Below are 21,451 nucleotides of genomic sequence, written 5' to 3'. Positions count from 1 at the left end.
TTCATACTGTTTGTTAAAATAAAGGGAAACATCAGCATTTGCAGGTGATCAAGGTTTGGGGTTTTTTAGAGAACTGTTAAACTTTGGCAGAGTAAATCCTTGATAGTCCATGAGGAAATGTTGTTCTCAGTCCAACTTTTATTCCGGAACAGAAAACTTTCTTTTAGAACTTATTGTTGGAGTGATTCAGTAGTTTGGCACTGATTGCAGAGTTTTTCATTTTAACTACTGTTTGATTTTCCATGAAAGAATGTCTGGTGTTTCCAATGTCTCTAAGGCAGATAAATACCCATATTCCATACAAATGCCATTTAACATTATCCAAACTTGTGAGCAGCATCACGAGCAAGACCAATAATTGACATGTAGAGACACCAAAACTATTTCAAGACCTTCACTTATCAGGCAAAGCAGCTTCCTGATCCAGTTTGGTGCATAAAACTTTTTACAGGACCAGGGAGAAGAGCATCGAGGTGGGAATAAGCTGCCTGGAGACTTCTGAGATGGGCATTTCCACACAGAGTAATTTGTATTTATCTGTAGCCTAAGGTAGAACACAACTTACTGTCCAAAGGCAACACAAACTCCCTGCAAGGGGGAAAAATAAGATATTTCTTCAGGTAACTATTTTGTCTCTCCAGTCATTCCAGACCCTTGCATCCATACAACACATGATGATCCAGGACAATCACACGGATGTATGGACATGCACACTTGAATTTACAACTCTTTTTGTACACAGCCTCTCAACATTGCCAGCTCTGACCCGCCCTTCAATACTGCTGTGTTGCTAATAAACATCAGGGACTGAGGACTTGGACTGCAAAATGAAACTATATTTTGCTGCAGTTTCTAAGTCAGCTGCCAAAAACATGCAAAAAAATATTCATCTATTTACACGCAAAAGTTGATTCGTGCATGGTAATAAATAAAAATTATTTTTTAATATATCCACACACAAATACTGAAGAACCAAGATGAACTACAGAAGCTGAGGAGCAGTTTTGATCCACTCAGCTGGCTCAGTGGTGTGGTCCAGCTTGGGGAGAGCCAAAACTGAGCTCAACCCCAAGTATGTGAGTGCGCAGCACATGGCCCGGCTGCGAGCACGAAAGGGATAGGTCATGTTGTTAAAATGTGGTGGGCAGGGGCCAAGGCAGGATTGTGCAGTTGATGTCAGATTCATCACTTTATGTAAACCACATTTATAAACACTGCTAGAAAATGAAAAAGTGCTTCGTTTGCCTTAGAATAACAAACATATACAAGCCCAGCTTAGAACAGAGATTGCAGTGTAAGCACAAGCCACATACGGCAGCTCGTGTTTGCTCCCTCAGACATAGGGAGGGACACAAATACAGCCATTTTCAATAGAGAAATCGGGACAGCATTTTATATCACTGATGAGATAATATAAGAAGTCAATATAAAACATCATCTGAATGTTTTTTCATTTCATATTTCACCAGAGTGAGACACTACTCTGAACCCCAACGTGCTGGATGTACTCCTATCATTGCCTAAGAAATTCACCTCCACTACTCAGAAATGTTGTGGGGGTATTTTAAGGTGAGGTAGAATTCTAATTTTCAACCATTTCTTTCACTGGTGGAAACAGAAATCACTGAAAAGGTCTGAGCAAAGTCTGACCTCATATAATTTTTAGTTATTTAAACGTGCCATAGGAATATATACAGACATTTGCTTGCAAAGAAAATACCCTCAGACTACTACCTCTTCATTAAGCCCCCAACATCATGGATTAAAACACTATGACATTGGAAATAAATTAATGACATTAAAAATAAAAGAACAGGCTCATAAAGTAGATTCAGAACCACTGGCCTAGTTTAGTTTTTAGTATTGCTATCAAGAGGTGACATCTAAAGTTCAGAATAAAGGTAGAAAGGAGACCTGAAAATGTGATTTCTGGGTATTTTGTCTGAAATTGTGATTATATTCCAATCAAAATACTAAATCTAAGTCTTGAAATATTAAACAGTTTCATTAAAGACCAGCATGTCCATAAAGGTAACATTTATTTCTACCATATTGACCCTGTATGTCACACAAAATACACGGATAAGCCGTTTTAAGGTTGTAACATTTTTTCCAGATCCTACCACTGTGCGTATCCCTTTCATTATGTAACTGGCTATGACAAACTTTATACACAGAGGAATGTGTTCCTACCACCAGAATCAACCGAAAGGAGAAAATAATCATAAAAAACCCTGAGTATTCATCCAAAATTGAGAGGCAGCGCTGCTGCAAACCAGGGTCAGCTGGAACTGCTGATTCAACACTTTGCTTCTGAAAGAAGAGAAAAAAGAACCCAGCACATTTATATTACGACCCTCAGGCCCCACTCTCTTCTATTGAACAGCCAAGAAAGTGTTGGAGGCTTTTTTAAAACAGCAATTTAATACTAATTTCCTCAATAAACCCATCCAAACCGAGCTATTCAAAACACAGGGGAGCGTTTGCTTGGGAAGCTTTTGGTTTCTCCATGAAGGCAAGAGAAGGCAGATATCTGCAATTTGAGATTTCAAGAAAGTTTGAGATCATGCTTCAGATTCTTGTGTGGGAACGTGATTGCTTTTGAAACTGTAATTTTATTCCTTGGGAAAAATGATAGGGAGACTCTTTATCATCATCATCCATCTGTGTTACTGGAGCTGGAACACATGCAAAGGCAATGAATGCTGCAGGTAACACAAGCCTTGTCTTGGTTGATATCACAGCACCAAAGTTCTAATGTTTGGCATACTATCTTTTTTTTTTTTTGCCTTAAGAAAATCACAGTAGACAAAATAACTATTATGCAATTTGAACAGGCCTTTTGCAAACAGCACCATGGACAATAAAAAAAAAAGAAAAAAAGCCCAAATAAATTTTCCAGGCTTTTTTTTTTCCAAAGCAAGACCAGACTTTTAACATAGAAAGGAGCTAATTAAAGAAACAGATGGAGTCAGATGTGCACGGAACTGGATATAATGTATTGTAAATTTAAAGACACAAACTGTTTCACTGACTTTGAAACTTGCTGTAGGTAGACTCCATTAGTCAGACATTTCTGAAGTTTACATAAACAGGGCCTACAAAAGGTAAACAAAGAATAACCCAGTTTCTAAATATTGTGATGTGCACGTCAGCACAACTTTGTAACAGCGCAAATTCTCAAAGACTTGGGTTTAAGCCCATAACTTCAATCCTTATCACAGAACCCTGCAAATATTGTCTGTTTCAGATAAAAGAAATGCTTTATTTCCCATACGCAAGAGACAGAAATTGACTATATTCTAAAAAGTCTGCTCCACAGTTTACATTCTTGGATCACCCTCCCAGCCAGGCAGCTGTCAACTGAAAGCAGAGGTAAAATTTACACATAACTACACAATAAAGTCCTAATTTTCTAACTTTAGAAAACTTTGGCAACATTCTGATCACTGCAGGCTACTGGCTTACTCTGCCACTGGCTATGCTTTTATACTTTTACTCAAGTCACACTTTTTAAAGAATAATGGCTAACGAAATCATAAATAATTGTAATTCCACAGTGGGAATGACCTGAAATGGACCTCACTGTACTTCCAATGGCCTGATGTCAACTATTATTAAACTACAGGTTTTATAAAGTCTTCCACTAGACGTCTAGAGTTAAGCCAGAAGTTTTGGCTCCAATACAGGCAGTGATGAAAAACATATGAGTGGTAACAAGGCGTCTTAATATCATCCTTCAGTACTAAGATGGGCTAATCTGAGGCAGCACTTTACTCTGGTATCACCCACGGTGCCAGCAGGATCAAGGAGTTTGGAAGTGGACTTTTTCTTTTTATTTACTTTCCATTTCACAGAACTCAGTCTAACTTCCTTTTTATCTATTTTTTTTTTTAATATGAAATAACTGGACATACAGAGCTCAGGTGGATTATCACAGAGCTTCTGGAAGAACTCCCAGACTTGCAAGGTATGTCCACTTTGAATACCTATTTTATATAAATAGCAGTAAAGAGTTAAGCAACAGGTTGCCAGTCACTATGTGCAGATTAACAATGTCAGGTAATTTACAGTTAGAAATACTACTTTTTTTTAATGGAACATATGAAAATTTACTTTGCAGCTGAAATAATTCTGTGTGTACCACATCTGAGCTGCAAAACAAAAACAGCTACAGTGAGTTATTTAACTATTAAAGACTCATCAGAAAGATGTTACAACTGACAATAACTTTTCTCAGTTATAACAATCTGTGAAAATCTACCCTACAATTACAGCAGTTCTTATAGTTACAATTCTGTGTTATCTTTCTGTAATTTGGTATTCAAGTTGGTAGGGGTTTTTAAGTACATATCAGCAAAGTAATTAAAAACAACCCATGAAAGAGTAAACTGTAGATGAACTACAACCTAAAAATGCTCATGGATCATAATCAGTAACAGGAGTCAAGCAGTTTTCCATAAAAAGTAAATACTCTGTAAACACCACTTATTTTGTAAACATCCAATTAATTATCACTACTTAACTTCAATATTGGACTATTTCTGGCAACAGAAACATTTCTTCAGTAATCTTACTAACAAAAAAACTTCCTCCTGTTTTTCTTAAGCAATTTAAGTAAATTAATGGAGTAGACAAAGAGTTAAACATAAACTCCTTTTATTTCTGGAATGGGACAATGACTAATAGAACCAGAACTATTTTTAAATATAGATTTCAAAACAGCAATGGTCTTGCCTTTCTTTGGACAAAATCTGTGCACAGAGCAATGATTTGTGTTATTAATGAACACAGGGACTTTTCTTTGCCTCTGCAAAGACCACCACTGGGTCATTTAAACATTTCCTTTTCAGAAACAATGACAGAGGAAACTGGTCTCCGAACACCGGTAACAGAAGAGATTTCTAAATATGATTTAGAGTCTTTTTAAGTCCTAAAATTCTATGTATTAACTCCTTGGTGTCGTAACTGCTGAGACAACAAATGCCACACGCTGCAGGGCTGGCATGTAACTCCTGAGGAATCCAGGTTTATTTGTTGATGGGTTTTTTAATGCACTCATCCCACACTAAATACACAACTCCTGTCCTCACAGAAAGGGTTTTTCTTCCCATAACTCATGTGTAGAATTTTCACATCACAGAACTATTGCAAACTTATGTGGGAATTTCCCACACAATCTCTCAAAGGTTTTAATCATGTGAAGTTATCCTGCATTTAATTAGTTACACATTACAACTAACAGCATGAAAAGTGCCTGAGTTCTACAAGCTGTTTGGCAACAGGAGTTTGGGTAAAGATGACCACACTAGTGAGGATAAGCATGTCCCAAATGCTCAGTACAGTGATTTTAGGATTGTTACACACTTCAGGACAGCAAGTGAGCCTTCCAGCGCCTCTCCAGGTGAAGTGCACTGCCCACATTCAGTCACCTCACCTCGGGATAGCTCCTGTTCCAGTGGGAAGGTGCTACTCAGCAGCTTTTTGTGCTGAAGGATAAGTAGGATTGTGATAAAGAAGGTGCAATGAAGTCTGAATTCACCACAATCTTTCTCAACTCAATGCTCTGGGCTGTAAAAATCAAGAATGAACAAGGCCAGGCTTTGTCCAAGTAACACAAACTGTCAGGCTTGTTGTATGTCAGGAATGGCTGTTCCACCTCTCCTTTTTCCTCCTCTTTCTGTTTAAAGTTCCAGCCCCCTAAACTAGGCTGTTCCACCCATTCCTTTGTGTTGGCTCTGGTACTCCACACTCAGTTTGTTCACCCACAAAGAATGTGATGGGTTTTTTTTTTTGGTGCTCACATGAGTTTTATGCCAGTTTAGTGAGTTCAATCAGCTCAGTGAAGAGCCTGAGTGGAAGAGCTGGAGGAACCTGGGAGCAGAGTCACTCTCAAGTGGCAGCAGGAGACCATTAGCACAGCTGTACCTGTACCTTCTGAAATAATATTTCATAAAGTTCCCATGATAAAATAATGTAAGGATTTCCAGAAAGATCACCAGGATCTTGGATTTTAGGCTTTCATTTTCTTTTAATTCTCTTCCTCCTGAAGTCGAAGCATGCAGAAAGTTTAAGTTCTTTGAGATGAGCTGCAGAGTCAGAGCATTTCTCCAGAGACATGTCAGCATCTGTTTACTGGGAACCTCAAAACTTCAGCCACAAAAAGATATTTTAAAAACATTCATAAAACTCTGTTCTTTGGGAACCATTTTTTGGCAGTTCTTTGGCCAATGCAAGCCTGGAGTCAAGCTTGATTATCACCCCTAACTACAAATCCAATAAGGATTTCCTAATGGCAGAATAGGAAGACAAAGCAAGGATTTTTAACCTTTCCTTAAAAAAAACCAAAAACAAACCAAAAAACCCCACAAAAACTTAGGCTTCCTTCTGCAAAGGGACTTGTTTTCAAGAGATTCAACCCACAGGGCCAATATGTGTCATCAGTGACATATTTCAACACTACTGTTCTAGAACTGTTTGTGAGCAACACATGTTTTTCAAGAGTTCAAACTGGCCACTACTCCAATCACAGCCTCAATCTTTTAATAGTTTGAAATCATGTTTTTTTGGATATCTGGAAGGAAATATGGAATCCATTTGCTACACATGCAAGCGTGGGAACAGATTTTTAAGTTGTTTCCTAAGACAGACTTCCCAGCACCAGATCCAAAAGAGCATTTCAGGAACACACGCACAAGATTATCTTTTAGATACAGTAAAACTATACACCCAGTGCCTCTCACAAATAAAAGCCAGCAGGGTCCTGGAAAATAGATGTCCTGAGACATGATCAGGCTATGAAGCTTGATATCCTGCATGTGGAAGTGGTACAACATCACTGAATAAAGCACAGGAATTTTGTCACTTAATACCAAAGCAGCCAAGGAAGAAAACCAGCCTGAGATCCCATCTGTGAAACCTCAGTCATCAAACCACTTTTCCAAGAACAAGGAGAACTTGGAAGTCTGAAAGTCTTCAAACTCATCTCCTAATTAACGGTATGACTAAAGTACTGAAGATTTTAACTGTTTTCTGAAGCTGAAACGCAAGATTGAAAAGGCCAAATGTTCCAAAGGTGTACAGCCAGAAGTGACCACAATTCTCTTGGGAGGTTCCACACCTTCTCCCCCGCACTGTTTACATTCAAAGAGTCTTTCCAGGGCACACACATTGTTTGGGATTGCAAGAACCACCACCAAATTCTTTCTAGGAGCATTGAAAGAGAATGTTATTTTGAATATCAAGGAGAATATACGGGAAAAACACATGTGAAGATTCCTTCAGGAGATTGGTAAATCAATAAAAGTACAGGCATTACTAGAAAGAGCAGGCACCTGGATGTTATGGAAATATCAAACTTAGAGTTATATGTTGCTTACCTGCAAGTTACAAAGTATATTGTGCTTGTTTTCAGGCACATATTTGGGGGAAAGAAGTCATGGCATTCTTTGTATATAATCTGAACACTTATGTTTTTTCTTTTTAAACACCCTCAAACAGACACAGTTACAGCAGCAGCAATCTATGCAGTGCACTGCATTTAATGCTGTTACAAACCATATCCAAGGAACAGCAAAAGGCCTTGCACAGAAAAAAGCAAAACAACCAAAATCTCAGAATTTTGAATAAGCCAAGTCAACACTCCTGCACCAGCACACTCCTTCCTTCTCCTGCAATTGAGGACCAGTGACAAAATGCCCACATAAAGCCATTTTTCAGCTATAAATAGATCATCAAGCATTTAATTAGGTGATCAGACAAGAATTGACATCCTTTTAGCATTTCCCTAAAGAGGTCTACGATAAACTAAAGAGAAAAATTTTTATAAACTGGATATACACATTAAAATTTACAGCAGCCCCTCTTGGTTTGTGGAGCACATTGTCAGATCCAAATGACTTCTGGAATCGGGCTTTGGAAGGAAACAATGTCAAGTTGAGGGCTGAATTTACAGCATTTTCTCCGAGTTGCAAAACATCCTGTGGCAATTCTTACTATCCTCATTTTCCCCTAGACTAGTTTTGTAGGAGTATTTGGTCAAGAAAATCATCTTTAGAATAAAACTGGAGTATGTAGAAAATACCTATACCCCAAAAAATCAGTACCTTTGAACTATTGATCATCATTCCTCAGGTAATGCACTACACTGCAGTTAAGGACTGGGCTACTGGTGTTCCCAGTAAGTGTGCCTGGAATAAACCTGGTAAAATTAGAACTGGGAGAAGCAGAAGGAAGTTGAATAAATAGCTGGACTGGGTCAGAGGTTATTTGGTTTGTTCAGCCTGGAAGAGACTGAGGCCAGAGCTCATGGGGCTTTTCAACATCCTCCCAAGGGGCAGCACTGATCTGTTCTGTGTGGTGACCACTGACAGGGCCCAAGGGAATGGCTGGAGCTGTGCCAGGGCAGGGTCAGGTTGGATCTAAGGAAAAGGTTCTTCCCCCAGAGGGTGTTTGGGCACTGACCAGGCTCCCCAGGGCAGTGGGCACAGCACCAAGGCTGCCAGAGCTCCAGGAGCGTTTGGACAACGCTCTCAGGGACAGGGTGGGATTGCTGGGGGTGTCCTGTGCAGGGCCAAGAGTCGGACTCAGTGATCCTCCCTTCCAACTCTATTCTATGGTTGTCTATTTTTCTAAAGACAAATGTATTTTTAAGTCCTTCGTGATTTGTGTATTCTTCTCAAGAACATGAGGAAAAAATAATCGTAGCTGTTTGATGTGGGGTTTTCCACTTGGAAGGTGCCTTAACTGATCCAAGAAGAAATACTTTACTCAGAGAGTGGTGGGGCTCTGGTATAGGTTGCCCAGAGAAGCTGTGGCTGCCCCATCCCTGGAAGTGTTCAAGGCCAGGTTGGATGGGGCTTGGAGCAACCTGGGCTAGTGGAAGGTGTCCCAGGGGGTGGAACTGGATGATCTTTCAGGTCTCCTCCAACCCAAACCATTCTGTGATTCCAGGATTCTATGAAATGTGCTGCAAGCAGAGGTGAACTTCTATCAATGGAAATAATAAACAGATGACTGGAACATGGGAAAAGTCGTTGTCAGGAGTGAAAACACTGTTTTCCCAGATTAGAATAGAAAGAGTTTAATTAGAAATGTTTAGGGAGTCGAATACCAAGTGTTTAGGAAGTATCTTGCTGAGTGCATTTTATGCACTGGTAATCAAGTATTTCCCACTTTTACAAGCAACGTAACATATGCCCATGTACCACATTAAAAATGCTTTTTCATCAAGAAGAAATAGGATTTATTTCATTCTGAGTTCTCGTAAAGTGTACGACAAAAATTACACTTCAAAGTTTGAAGCAAATGATGATATTATTTGTAAAACTCAACTAAAAACTTTGATATTACATTAATCTCTAATGAATTTAACTTAATATTACTGCACGTAATTTTATGGTGATAATTCATATTTAAAGACTATTTTTATATTCTTCATCCCTCATACACTAACTAAACCTCAGTGTTCACAAGAGATCATTTTTCAGGACCAGAGACTGTTGCACTGAGTGAAGTAAATAGGTCAATACCTCTATTTGCTCTTTAATATTCACTAATTCTCATGGGTTTTTGTTCGTTTGTTTACTTTCCTTTTCCAGGGTGGTTGTCCTGATTAAGAAGATATGAAAGAATATACACTCCTTCTCTTTTTGGCTTTGTGCTCTGCCAAATCTCTCACTGGTCCTTCATATTTCACACTAAAGAACATGATGCTCCAAGACATGGAAGACGAGGACGATGATGACGATGACGACAATTCCCTATTTCCAACCACCGAACCCATTATGCCACTAATTCCTTTTGATCTGTTCCCAACATGCCCCTTTGGATGCCAGTGCTATGTGAGGGTTGTCCACTGCTCTGACCTAGGTAAGAATGAATTTGTGTCTGTTCTCCACTGGACTCTCCTTTGGAGGATTTGTCTTTTAAAAGATGAATTCTACAGCTCCATAAATTGCACACATTCATGTATTCCTGTATTAGTAATTTTCAAAAGGAGCTTAACATGTTTTCCATTAGGATTGCAAACCATATCTAATTTGTGTCCAGCACTTTTTGCAACATGAATGTTTTCCCAATCCACGTTCACCAGTTTAGAAAACGAAAAAGCTGCTACAGCCACTTTCCATTAGCAATGACTTCTATGGATAACAACATGGAATGGAAAGGCATTTACAATATGTAACAAATAACTATAAAAGTGTTTAACTGAACACTGATCAGGTTAAGTACATAATAACCTGCACAGTTTTTTATCCACTAAGAGAACAACCACAGAATGGGAAAATGCTTCTATTTACATTTTATATTACACTTTCTACTGTTTTTTTTACTTGCATGATGTTCTATCCAAACAGTGGAGCACAAACATTTGTTGTGTATTTTGTTTGAAATACATTAACTATTGATCCCCTCTCTCAAAAAAGAAGTATTTCATTCATAACTACAAAGCAACAGGTCAAATGACAAGAAAACAAACTAAAACAAACTACAAGGACATTTAATGTGAGCACATAAGTGGGACACAAACTTCACTCCACTCAAGTACTCATCACTTTAGCCAAAGGCAAAGCTGCTCCTGTCACTGCTGCAGGTACATCCCAGTCCCTACTAGGAATTCCTTATTAATTGTTCCAATTTGAATTAAGTGCTCATTGAAGTTTTCTCATGATTCAAGGCAATCGTGGTCCTGCCACGAGCACAGGGACAATGCCATTTGTTCTCATTGCAGCCCTGCCACCATCCTTAACACCACCCTGGGCTGCTCACGGCTTAGGAACATTGAGTCCATACAGAAACTGCTGGGTTTTTTTAAATGTGTCATTATTAAGGAATCCAAATAAACTTTTGCTGACAGCAGCAAATGGAGGTTATTGCATCTGGTCTGCAGATTGCAAACCACTTTACAGTTCACACATAGGAAAAAAACATATTAAGAGACTTCATCTTTAACTGCAACCTATTAATTATGGAATAATTGCTAATAAACGTCACAGCCTTTCATGCATCAGCATTTCCACTGAAAAGGAAGTTACTACCCCTGCTAAGGTTTTTGTGCTGATTCAGGATCTCAGATGGCCTGAACTGCAGCAGGTTTGTAACTGAACAGAGAGCTGGGCTGGGGGATTTATACTGCTGGTAATGAAGGACTGGCAGTGGGGACCAGCCCTCGTCCACGTGTACCAAGAACACGTCTCTCAGCCCTGCCCTTCACCGTGTGGCTCCACAGGCAACCCCAGCACTGTGATGGATGGGGCAGTGCAGGGGTACAGAGGAGCAGCCCAGCACTGGGCACAAACCCCAGAAAGCCACTGCCCTGGTCCCAACAGGGAACCAGTGCCCTGGAGCCTCTGAGGGCTCCTTTCTCCAGAGACTGAAGCAGTTTCCCTGCAGGACAACCTGTGCTCTGAGTTTATGTCCCACCTGCAGAGAACCTGCAAGGAGCACCCCCTATTCAGGCTGTCATGGTCAGGGGCAGCAGCAGCTCCTCCCAGAACTATCCACACACGCTTGTGGTACATCCTTACATCATTAGTTCCTCCCATTACCAAAAATTCCCTTCTACCCTTTGCTCTATGGCTGTTCCTATTTTCTTTCCCATCATAATCGTCAACCATCTTACTGTGCTTTACTGTTTAGTCATTAATTTCTTTGCACTTGCATCCAGGCACATAATGGTTCTGTTTATGTGACTTCTATAGGTTTGACATCAATTCCTCGCAACATCCCGCCAGATACTCGGATGATCGACCTTCAGAACAACAAAATTAAAGAGGTCAAGGAAAACGACCTCCGAGGACTCACATCACTCTATGTAAGCTGCTACTTCCCAAGGTGGAAATCGTATTTAGCAACCTGAAATATTTCCATACTTCCAAAACACAAATGGTATTCTCCTTCTCTAATAGTAGAGATAAAAATACAGTCTAATGTCTGAGTATTTGACTATTCCCACATGGTGAGAAGCAAACATCTTTTGAGTTGTAAGAACTACTTCCTACAACACCCACAAAATGTACCACATGCATCTCACCAAAAAGATTCTCAAGATTTTTCAGTCCTCAACATGCACACAAACATTCCTTACATTTTAAAGGCTGCAAGACAAGAGCTCCTTTTTTATCTGCTTGGCTGGAAAACACCAGAAGTTCTCACAGTTGAACGAGAATGACGCTGTCTGAGGGTATTTAAAAAACACAGAACATAAAATTAACACATACACCACTGAAACTTGTTACAAATCCAATTGACCTGAACAGAGAACGGACCAACACTGAATTACTGCAAAGTCAGGGGATTTACTACTAACTTTTTAACATGTTCACATATGCACATAGAAACACTTGGAAACAAGTATCACTGGCAACTGATAAATCCAGATTTTTACAGTACACAATGTTACTGTTTTATTATGAAAGAAAACAAGAGTCTCAGAGGACTGGAAAGTTAAATCTGCTTTAGAATATTTATTTCTATAACAAGTCACTCTAGATCCAGTACCAACAAATATTGACAACATTACAATTTTCACTGTAAAAATGACAAATCCATCCCACGATTTACAGCAAACTAACAACAGTCTATTCCCCATTAGAAAGACACGAAACACACAATAAACTAAAAGAAGGAACACTCCTAATACATTAAGGAAAAATTCTTCCCTGTGAGGGTGGGGAGGCCCTGGCACAGGTTGCCCAGAGAAGCTGTGGCTGCCCCATCCCTGGGAATGTCCAAGGCCGGGTTGGATGGGGCTTGGAGCAATCTGGGATAATGGAAGGGGTCCCTGCCCATGGCAGGGAGGTGGAACTGGATGGGCTCTAAGGTCCCTTCCAACAAACCATTCTGGGATTCCAGGATTCTATAAACAAATCCTTTCAGTCCTATTTGGTTTCTGAGCAAGACGTGAAAATTACCAGATCTAAATGTTTATGAATGTGCTTGTTAATTATTATGGTTTAAGCTAGGACAGGCAAGAGAAGAATCACATAAATTCATAGTTGGCAACAAAACGTTTCCAATTCCCCGTCTCATAGGTACAGAATGGCCTTACCAAGGGAGGGGTAAACACACAAACAGGGGTTTATATTCTGTATAACAGATCTTACAGGAACGAACCTCCAACGACTGAGGAAGCCACTGGAACCCATCAGCCATCACCACATTACATATCAGTCACCACTTAATTATGTGATAACTGAGCAGCTTTGCTCCTTCTCCTCAGTTCATTTGTGGCCAGGCTGAACAACATTTTTACTGAGATCAAAGTTTACTTTGTACAGCCTGGCTGAGTCCCGGAGTCTACTTAGCAAAGGCACAGAGGGCAGCTGGGATTAGGAAGGAGCATTTCCTGTTTATTTCCTTAAGCTAGGCTCATTTTTTTCTGGAAAAAAAGATTAATTCTGGTTTGCTCTACATTTTTCCCCCCCACAATTCCTGAGAGGAGATGAATTACCAACAGCTCCAAGAAGTAAAAAAGGAACAAAAATGAATATCTGAGTATGCAAATACAGGGAAGTGATTTGACATGCAAATGATTTTGGATAACTCACATTTTATTGTCTGTAGTAACTCATTACAAGTTCTCTGATAACACATAGCAAAGAAGAACAAAAAACTGCCCCAAAAAGGACTAATGCACAGTACAGAAGAGAGAGACTTAAATTCACAGAAGTGGGAAAATTATGGCAAATAACATATAAATTCAGGTGTCATATAGAGACATGAACATCTAAGAAACACAGATTAAAAGCCTGACTTTTATTTTGCTGAGTTATCTTGAAATAAAAGATGAAGTTCTTAGTTTTGAGAATCTGTCTGCATTAAGGAACGACAAAGTATATAACCCCCTAAAATATCTGAATACAGATTGTTTTGCCAGTTCTTATGATCCATTGGCACCTTGTTAGTTCTGACTAGTTTTTCTCTACCTTCCAGATGATGTTCCAGCTTTCAGGTTCTATTTTGTTTTTCACAAGCAACTGAAATGCCCAAAGTGCTAAAGTGTGGTATGATGGAAAAATAAACTATTTTAAACACTTAATTGCTAAATTATATATCAAATTCATGACTTCCAATTTATAATCATAACTTTCCTATATAAAAAGATCTTTCTATTGCTCTTCCCATGTCTCCCAGGCACTGGCTTTGAACAACAATAAAATCTCCAAGATCCATCCCAAAGCCTTTCAATCCACAAAGAGGCTCCGACGACTGTACTTGTCCCACAACCAGCTGACTGAGATTCCAACAAATCTGCCCAGAACGTTGGCAGAGCTCAGAATTCATGCTAACAAGGTCAAGAAAATCCCCAGGGATGTATTTAAAGGAATGAAGTCTCTGCATGTTTTAGGTAAGTCCAATTGAGTAGAACAGGAAATGTCTTTCCCCAAAATGTCTTTATCAAAGGTTTCTACAATACAGAATTTTCAGCCCAGTGTACAGTTTCCTCTCCAAGAGATATCCAAGCTCTGGGAAATACCTTTCCCAATTTAAATGCTCTGTGAAGTTGCTACATAAGTCAGGGTTTGGGTAACTCTGCAAGCCAAGTTAAACGAGTTAAACAGCCTGAATTCCCTGAGAGCTGGGACTGCCACCCCTCAGAAGAGCTAATCAAAGCTAAACATTGACTCGTGCTTAGAACATCAGAAGTCACAAATAAAATTAATTCACAAAATTCCTAAGCCATAAATGCTTTTCTTCTTCCCCCTTGGACAGAAATGAGTGCAAATCCTCTGAACAATGATGGAATAGAGCCCGGGGCTTTTGAAGGAGTAAATATCTACCACATAAGAATTGCAGAAGCCAAGTTAACTTCAATTCCTAAAGGTAGGCTTTAGCTTTCCTATTTTACTTGTGATTTGGAGGCAGCAATAAATTAAAACACTAACTTGACACATACAAAAAGGTAGTCTGAAGGAACTCAGTACAATACTCCACCTGCATTTTCTGCAAATTAATATGATTTTCAACTACTCAGAACTACTAGTGAAGAGAAAAAGGGAGGAGACAAAGCATAATATCATGTTACATCATGCTTTAACTTACAGGGAAACCATATGTTAGCCCCTTATTTATTTCTCATCATTCAGATAAAGAACTTCTTCCTTATTAAATTTAATCTCTTCCTGTAGGCACATATATATGTGTGTGTGTGTGTGTGTGTGTGTGTGTGTGTGTGTGTGTGTGTGTGCAGAAGCATCCCTGTAGAAGTGAACACTAAAAAAAAAAAACCCAAAACAAACAAAACCAACTCACCCCAAGTGTTCAGATAACTTTAAGGTCAGAAACTACCTGGCTGCTCCCTAACACAAAAATACCCCAAAACATTCCTCTAGTATCATCATAATGCCATCTCCTATCACTGAGCACAAAAAAACCCATAAAATTATTCCAATTTTGTCTTTGTTGTAGAGGACTCTCCTAGAAGGGGAAACACAGCAGGAGGTCCAATATGTCTGTCAGATAGATAAACAAATCAAACCCAAACTATTTCACAGTGAACTCATTCACCACAAGTGGAAACTAAGTCTGTACATCCTCCTGTCTGCAAGTGTTATAATGGCACGAAGATTTAAAAAAACGTAGCTTATAAAATGTACCCAAACTCTGCAATGGACAGGGGGGTGCTCTTCCCTCTTCCCGGTGTAACTCGGACACCAGCAGCACGTGGAGCTGTGAACTGGAATGCAAACTGGGAAAGAGCCCAAACAAACAAACACAGCCCAGAGAGTGCCAGCTGGAATTCCGGCAGGCTGGGAAGCAGTCCGGGAAGCAGCTCATTCCTCCAGCACTGCAGGCAGCGGGAGCAGCGCTCTCCCAGCCCACGAGGAACGGGAATGGCTCGGTGTCGGCTGCCATCTAGACAGAGGCTGGAAAACTGAGCCTGAGAGCAGCAAACAGCAATTCCCACTCGGGATGATCCTCCTTTGCCTTCCCTAAAAAGATACGGTGGAAAGATTCACCACCTACTGGTGCATTCATTGGCAGTTCTGAATGTGGAGGTTTTGGAAACAAAAAATATTCTGGCATGGGAAAGAGCCAATCAAATATCTCCTTTAGCTGAGAGGATTCCGAAAGGTCCCTCCCAGATCGATCCCAGCAGCTGAAACTGCACAATTGTTACACCATGGACAAAAAATTACAGGTCTTCAAAAAGCTCTCCCTGGTTCCACAGGAGAAGGGGTTTGACTACTAGCCCTGAGATAACTGCACATAACATACAATTTACATCTTTGACAAGTTTACCGAAAGTACTGAGAGCTGTCATAAAGGAAGCCAGGAAAAAACCCAAATTCTGGAATTAAAATCTTAAAATTAGTATATGCACTTTCACATCTTCCTTTTTTTCTTTTGAAGTTACTATTTTAAACCAAATTATGTTGATTTTTTTTTAATTGCCATAGTAACACCACCTAATCCCCATTTCTTTGATGCAGACAACCTCCCCAAGATTCCTCACCCAATTCTAAACACAAAGGAAAGAAGCTGTTTGGAACATAATATATATTCCAATAAAAAATAAATTGGCTCGTTTTCCTCACACTGTGCATTTATTTTCCATCAGATTTGCCCTCCAGTCTCCTGGAGCTTCATTTAGATGACAATAAGATCACAGGAATTGAACTTGAGGATTTTAACCGTTACAAAGACCTTCAAAGGTAACACTTCCATGCTTTTATTTGATAAAATGTCACACCTGGCAGCATCTTGATTTGAGACTTCTCTTGTTAATGGCAGAAAAGAGAATTAAAAGTTTTAAGTGTTTTAGTAAGAATTGCTGTAAATCAGACCAAGCTTAAAAAACCAAACAAACCCAGAAACCACATTAGCCTTGTTATTACATGATTTTTGCCTACAGTTTGCAATAGAAAAGTAGGATAAGAACAGCAGCTGATCACAAAATATAACCATCATAAATTCTTATAATTCTTATAAATTTATTCTCACAAACACAGTAGCTGGTAAAGGACACAATTTGGTAACTGTTCCCAAATGTGATGGGGTTTAAGGAAAAATGCCTGTTTCTGAGGAATGTATCACTGATGTGGGACTCGAGAAGGGAGTTCTCTCTCTAAAAGCTCAGTTAAGACCTCTGAAAATACGGCTGAGCAGCTCTGCATTTGGGGTTTGGTGACAGAAACTACTGTCAAAGAAGAACCATTGAACTGCCTTCAGATAGCAAGTTCAGTTTCTGAATAAGTCACTAAAGAACAGAGAACAAGGGAATGGCAGGATGGGCAGAAAGAGCAATTCCACCTGTCCCCCCACCTTTGGAATCACCTTCCCAGCAATGGAGGCTGGAGTCTTACAGCAAAAAATCTAACTAAGGAAAACTTGAATGCAGGAAAGAAGGTAGTCCTGCTTAATCAAAACCTTCTCATTTTAGAAATAAGCTATATATTAAAAAAACCCCTTCCTTTGCAAGACTTGCTATTTGGCTGTTTCTTAGAACAGCACTCTGTATTACTGTACACTGGATTACTCTGTAATACTGCATTACAAAGTATACTACTATATACTTTGTAGTTTTACTGCTTGATAGAAGGGTCTGATTTATTTCCCAGGCAGCTTGAATGATATTTACCATTTAAATTCTTGCCACTATAATTAGAAAAACTGCATGCAAAATTGAACAATTGCTCACATCAGACTGAGATCAGCTGAGAGCTAATCTCCTTAAAGTGGAGATTAAATTAAGAAGTAAAAAATATTTGTTGGCTCAGTTGTGTTTTCTTTCCTATCAGAGGTAAGATTTCATCATCCTCTCCCCGTTCTTTTCTTGCCCTATGTTTACTCCTGTGTACTTCAATCTTTAAAAATAAAGAATGCTCTCCAGTGCTGTTGTGAATCTCAATTAGTTTTTAATTAAATGTTCCTTGTACTATTTCTAGGCTGGGCCTTGGGAATAATAAAATCAAAGATGTGGAAAATGGAAGTTTTGCCAACATACCAAGTATCCGTGAAATCCACCTGGAAAAAAACAAGCTGAAGAAGGTTCCTCCTGGATTACCTGAACTGAGATACCTGCAGGTCATACACTGAATTTAATAGAAAGCTCCAGTGATTCCAAGTTGTTTGACTTTCACTCTGCCACACTGATTAGGTCACAACCAAAAAGCATAATTAATTGCCACATATATTTTGACTTGACTCTCCTACCAGGAAAACCTAAAATCACATATGCTTATTAAAGAAATAAATATAAAATCAAACAGCAAGAATATTTCCTAGGGAAAAAAAAAAAGGACAACAACGTGCTACACCCAGAAAATGTTTCCAGAAAGTTTGTTACAGATTTATCATAGTTTCCATATTAGCAACCCAGAGTGGAAATTTTTCCACTCCCACACTGAAAAGTCTTAAATCCAAAGTAAACTATTTATAAGGATGAAATTATGAGTTAAGATTTTAAAATTTGTATTCAGAACTAGATATATTTGGCAAGAAAATACTTTCAAAACACAATTATTTCCTGAATTCTGGAACAGCAATTAAATTCATATCTATTTTATAAGATGACATATACCTTGGGATCCTGAGCAGAACAAAGCTTGGGGACACATGAAGAGATGGACAAGTGACAGAGCACACAATAAGCTATTTGGCAAAAGCTTTTTTCTCTGAATTTCATTTCTTTGTGCTTCTCATATCACTTAGAAGTACAGGAAAATACTTTTAGATAGATAAATATACATATATATAAACAACCAATGCAAATATCAATTTGCAATGTAACGTAAATTTAAATATACAAAGAATTATTTTGACACTGGACATTATTTCACTTAAACTCTAAACTTTACTATTACAAGTCCTTGTGTATTTACTAATTTAAGCTACATCAGCATTGGACTGATCTGTTCCTATAACTATACCAACAAATCTCTCCAAGTTCTCGAGTCTACATCATTAAATCTATTAAATCCCTGAAGATTTGGGAGAATATAATACTGCATCATCATAATTCTTACTACAAAAGAACATAAAATTGAACTTTAGCACACAGTTCCCTAAGAATAGAATCCAGTTACTCTGAGAACACACTGATAGAATTCCAACGACTTTTCTTTGTGGGAGAGACAAGAGGAAGGTTTTTAAAAAACCTTTAACCCGGATTTTTAACTCGTGTTACTACCAAGGTCTGCATAGAAGTGATCTTACAGCCAGAGATGCCATTTGCACACTAACACCTGTATGTGCTGCTCCCGTCCTGCAGGTGGTGTTCCTGCATTCCAACCACATCGCAAAGCTGGGAGTGAACGATTTCTGCCCGACGGGCCGGCGGAAGAAGAAGGCTCTGTACAGCGGCATCAGCCTCTTCAACAACCCCGTCAAGTACTGGGAGGTCCAGCCCTCCACCTTCCGCTGCATCTTAGCCAGGAACAGCGTCCAGCTGGGCAACTTCCTCAAGTGACCCCCCCAGCCGGGCACTGCAAACAGCAACTTGGCCAAAGCAGTTCTACAATACTTGAAATTCGCAGCAAAAATGCCGATTTTACACTATTTAACCGTTTACAAAGTATTTGCTATGTCAGAGGTAATTAATTAGAAATGGTATGTTAAGTAGGATCCATTGTATTATTTGACAATGTTCAACCTACATCTGAATAATTTAAACGAAAGTCTTTATATCTTACAGAAGAACTCTTGGAAGTGGAACTGGAAACTGTATTTGATGTTTCCTATTGTAGATGTTAAATTCTTTCCTTAAATCACATAGTTTTGACATATTCTTTCTTTCAAATAAATTCCAAAAATCACGTAGAAGTGACTTTTTCCATGGTAAGGACCTTTTCCTCTCCCAAAGTATTGTAAGAAAAATTGCAAAAAAAAAAATTATCAGACTTCAAGGACAACTTCTTGTGCCATTTTTGATAATGAGCAAAGATGCAATAAAAAGATATGGTATCGTCAGGTCGCTGTCTCTAAGCTAGAATATATTTTTATAATCTATTAAGTGAGATAAGGGCAGGTTTCATATAATGAACAGACAAAAAGCCTTTAAAAGTTTTTGATCATTTTCTCTTGCAACTTTAAGAGGAAAATGTCCTTCAATGTTTTACTATCCATAGAATTCGATGCAGTCTGAATATTAAAAAGTAGGATTCAAGATTTATCATACGCTTCAAGCTTAATAGGAATGACTATTAAACTCCCTTTAGGCCAGCACAAACATTTTCTTTTATCTATAACAACTGTAATCGTGTTTTTCAGTTTATTTTCTCCTCTTCCATATTCTGACACCAGACGGGTTTAGAATCCCTCCCAATGTAAGTCCCTTACAAGTGCCGACCGCAAGCAGCTGGAACTCACTGCCCTGACCCTCCTGTGCAGGGCAGCCACAGAATTCTCAATACTGACAGTACTGTATAAAATGGATATTTTATGTATTTAGTGTATATTTGCTATTGGGATTCAAAATAAATTAAATAAACTTATGGAATACCTGCATTTGTGTAATCCATCATGTGGCAGCTCATGTCAAAACATTCAGAGGTTGTAACGAAGCGCCTTTCTGACTCTTCCCTGGATACTTCCTCTGGTCTTCCTTTTCCCAAATCTACATACCTTGCAGATCATTTATCCCTGCTGTTCTGCACAAAGTTAAAAATCCAGTACTGTATTTGAAGCACTTATGGGAAATGGCACAGACTAGTTGTAGAAGAAAATACTGCAGAGAAATGAATCATTTTGCCATCTCTCAAGCCTTTTACCACCTTCCTAAATACATTACACAATAAATATCAAGTCTAATATCTGATTTTTTTTTTCATCTGCTTGGTCTCCTTGTATTTCATATTTTGTTAACACCACTAAGCTGTTGAGACCCAAAGCCATGTGCAGAGGGGAGGGAGGGCACACCAGGGGGGGCTTTCACTGAGGAACAATTTTTGCAAACAGAAATTCTGTACATCACTTCAAGGCAGAATAAAAACAAAACACTAAACAAAACACAAAACCCTGAATCTGAAGATCACCAAGAATCCTTCCATTCCTGCCTTCTGGAGACATTTCTAAGGAGTGCATTCCCTAGCAAATACCAACCTTAACAGGCCACCTGCCTTACAAAACCAGCTCCTAACCCCAGAGAGACAAGGCTTTGGCAACAACAACCAACTGTGCAAGAAGAAAGTGAGGGTTTGAAATAAATGCCCTCTCTTATCTAGCTAAAAAATTGAAATCCTTCATGTCCCACAAAAGGTTCACTGCTTACAAAGTTTACTATCAAAGAAGCAAATAAAGGATGGGGCAGAAAATTTGTAGGTAACCAGAGACTAACCAAGAGCCAGAAAGGATCTGAGTGACTTCCAGAGGAAAAGAGTGGCCAAGTAGCAACATGGCAGCAAAAGTAAACCCTAAAGAAGGTGAAGAAGGAAAAATAGATGAACATTTCCAAATTTTTATTTACTCTGTAGAGCACTAAGTTAATGGTTTTCACCTTGAATAAGTG

The 21,451-nt window shown here is 39.0% G+C and overlaps 2 protein-coding genes across 2 annotated transcripts in view; one reads left to right on the top strand and one right to left on the bottom strand.

Annotated features, from left to right (window-relative positions):
* Nucleotides 1-21,451, bottom strand: part of CENPP (centromere protein P) — a gene marked incomplete at its 5' end in the record, with an annotated part of 122,265 nt that overhangs the window by 54,017 nt on the left and 46,797 nt on the right. The gene's annotated exons all lie outside the window — the stretch shown is intronic.
* On the top strand, nt 3,331-20,169 carry ASPN (asporin). The gene is made up of 9 exons (XM_027700862.1): nt 3,331-3,375; nt 3,920-3,970; nt 9,600-9,870; nt 11,703-11,815; nt 14,137-14,350; nt 14,716-14,826; nt 16,565-16,658; nt 17,892-18,030; nt 19,217-20,169. The coding sequence occupies exons 3-9, from the start codon at nt 9,624-9,626 to the stop codon at nt 19,412-19,414; spliced, it is 1,116 nt and encodes a 371-aa protein (XP_027556663.1). The 5' UTR covers nt 3,331-3,375; nt 3,920-3,970; nt 9,600-9,623; the 3' UTR covers nt 19,415-20,169.

Source organism: Neopelma chrysocephalum, unplaced genomic scaffold (genome assembly GCF_003984885.1).
Source record: "Neopelma chrysocephalum unplaced genomic scaffold, ASM398488v2 Primary Assembly neopelma1_147, whole genome shotgun sequence".
NCBI lineage: Eukaryota > Metazoa > Chordata > Aves > Passeriformes > Pipridae > Neopelma > Neopelma chrysocephalum.
Note: the sequence above shows the minus strand (reverse complement) of the source record. Positions and strands in the feature narration are given on the sequence as shown.

Bases quoted from the DNA above. Each gene is read 5' to 3' on its own strand.
- ASPN (XM_027700862.1), top strand. From the start codon at position 9,624: ATGAAAGAATATACACTCCTTCTCTTTTTGGCTTTGTGCTCTGCCAAA. The intron at 9,871-11,702 runs GTAAGAATGAAT...TGACTTCTATAG, and splicing joins TGTCCACTGCTCTGACCTAG to GTTTGACATCAATTCCTCGC. The intron at 11,816-14,136 runs GTAAGCTGCTAC...CATGTCTCCCAG, and splicing joins GAGGACTCACATCACTCTAT to GCACTGGCTTTGAACAACAA.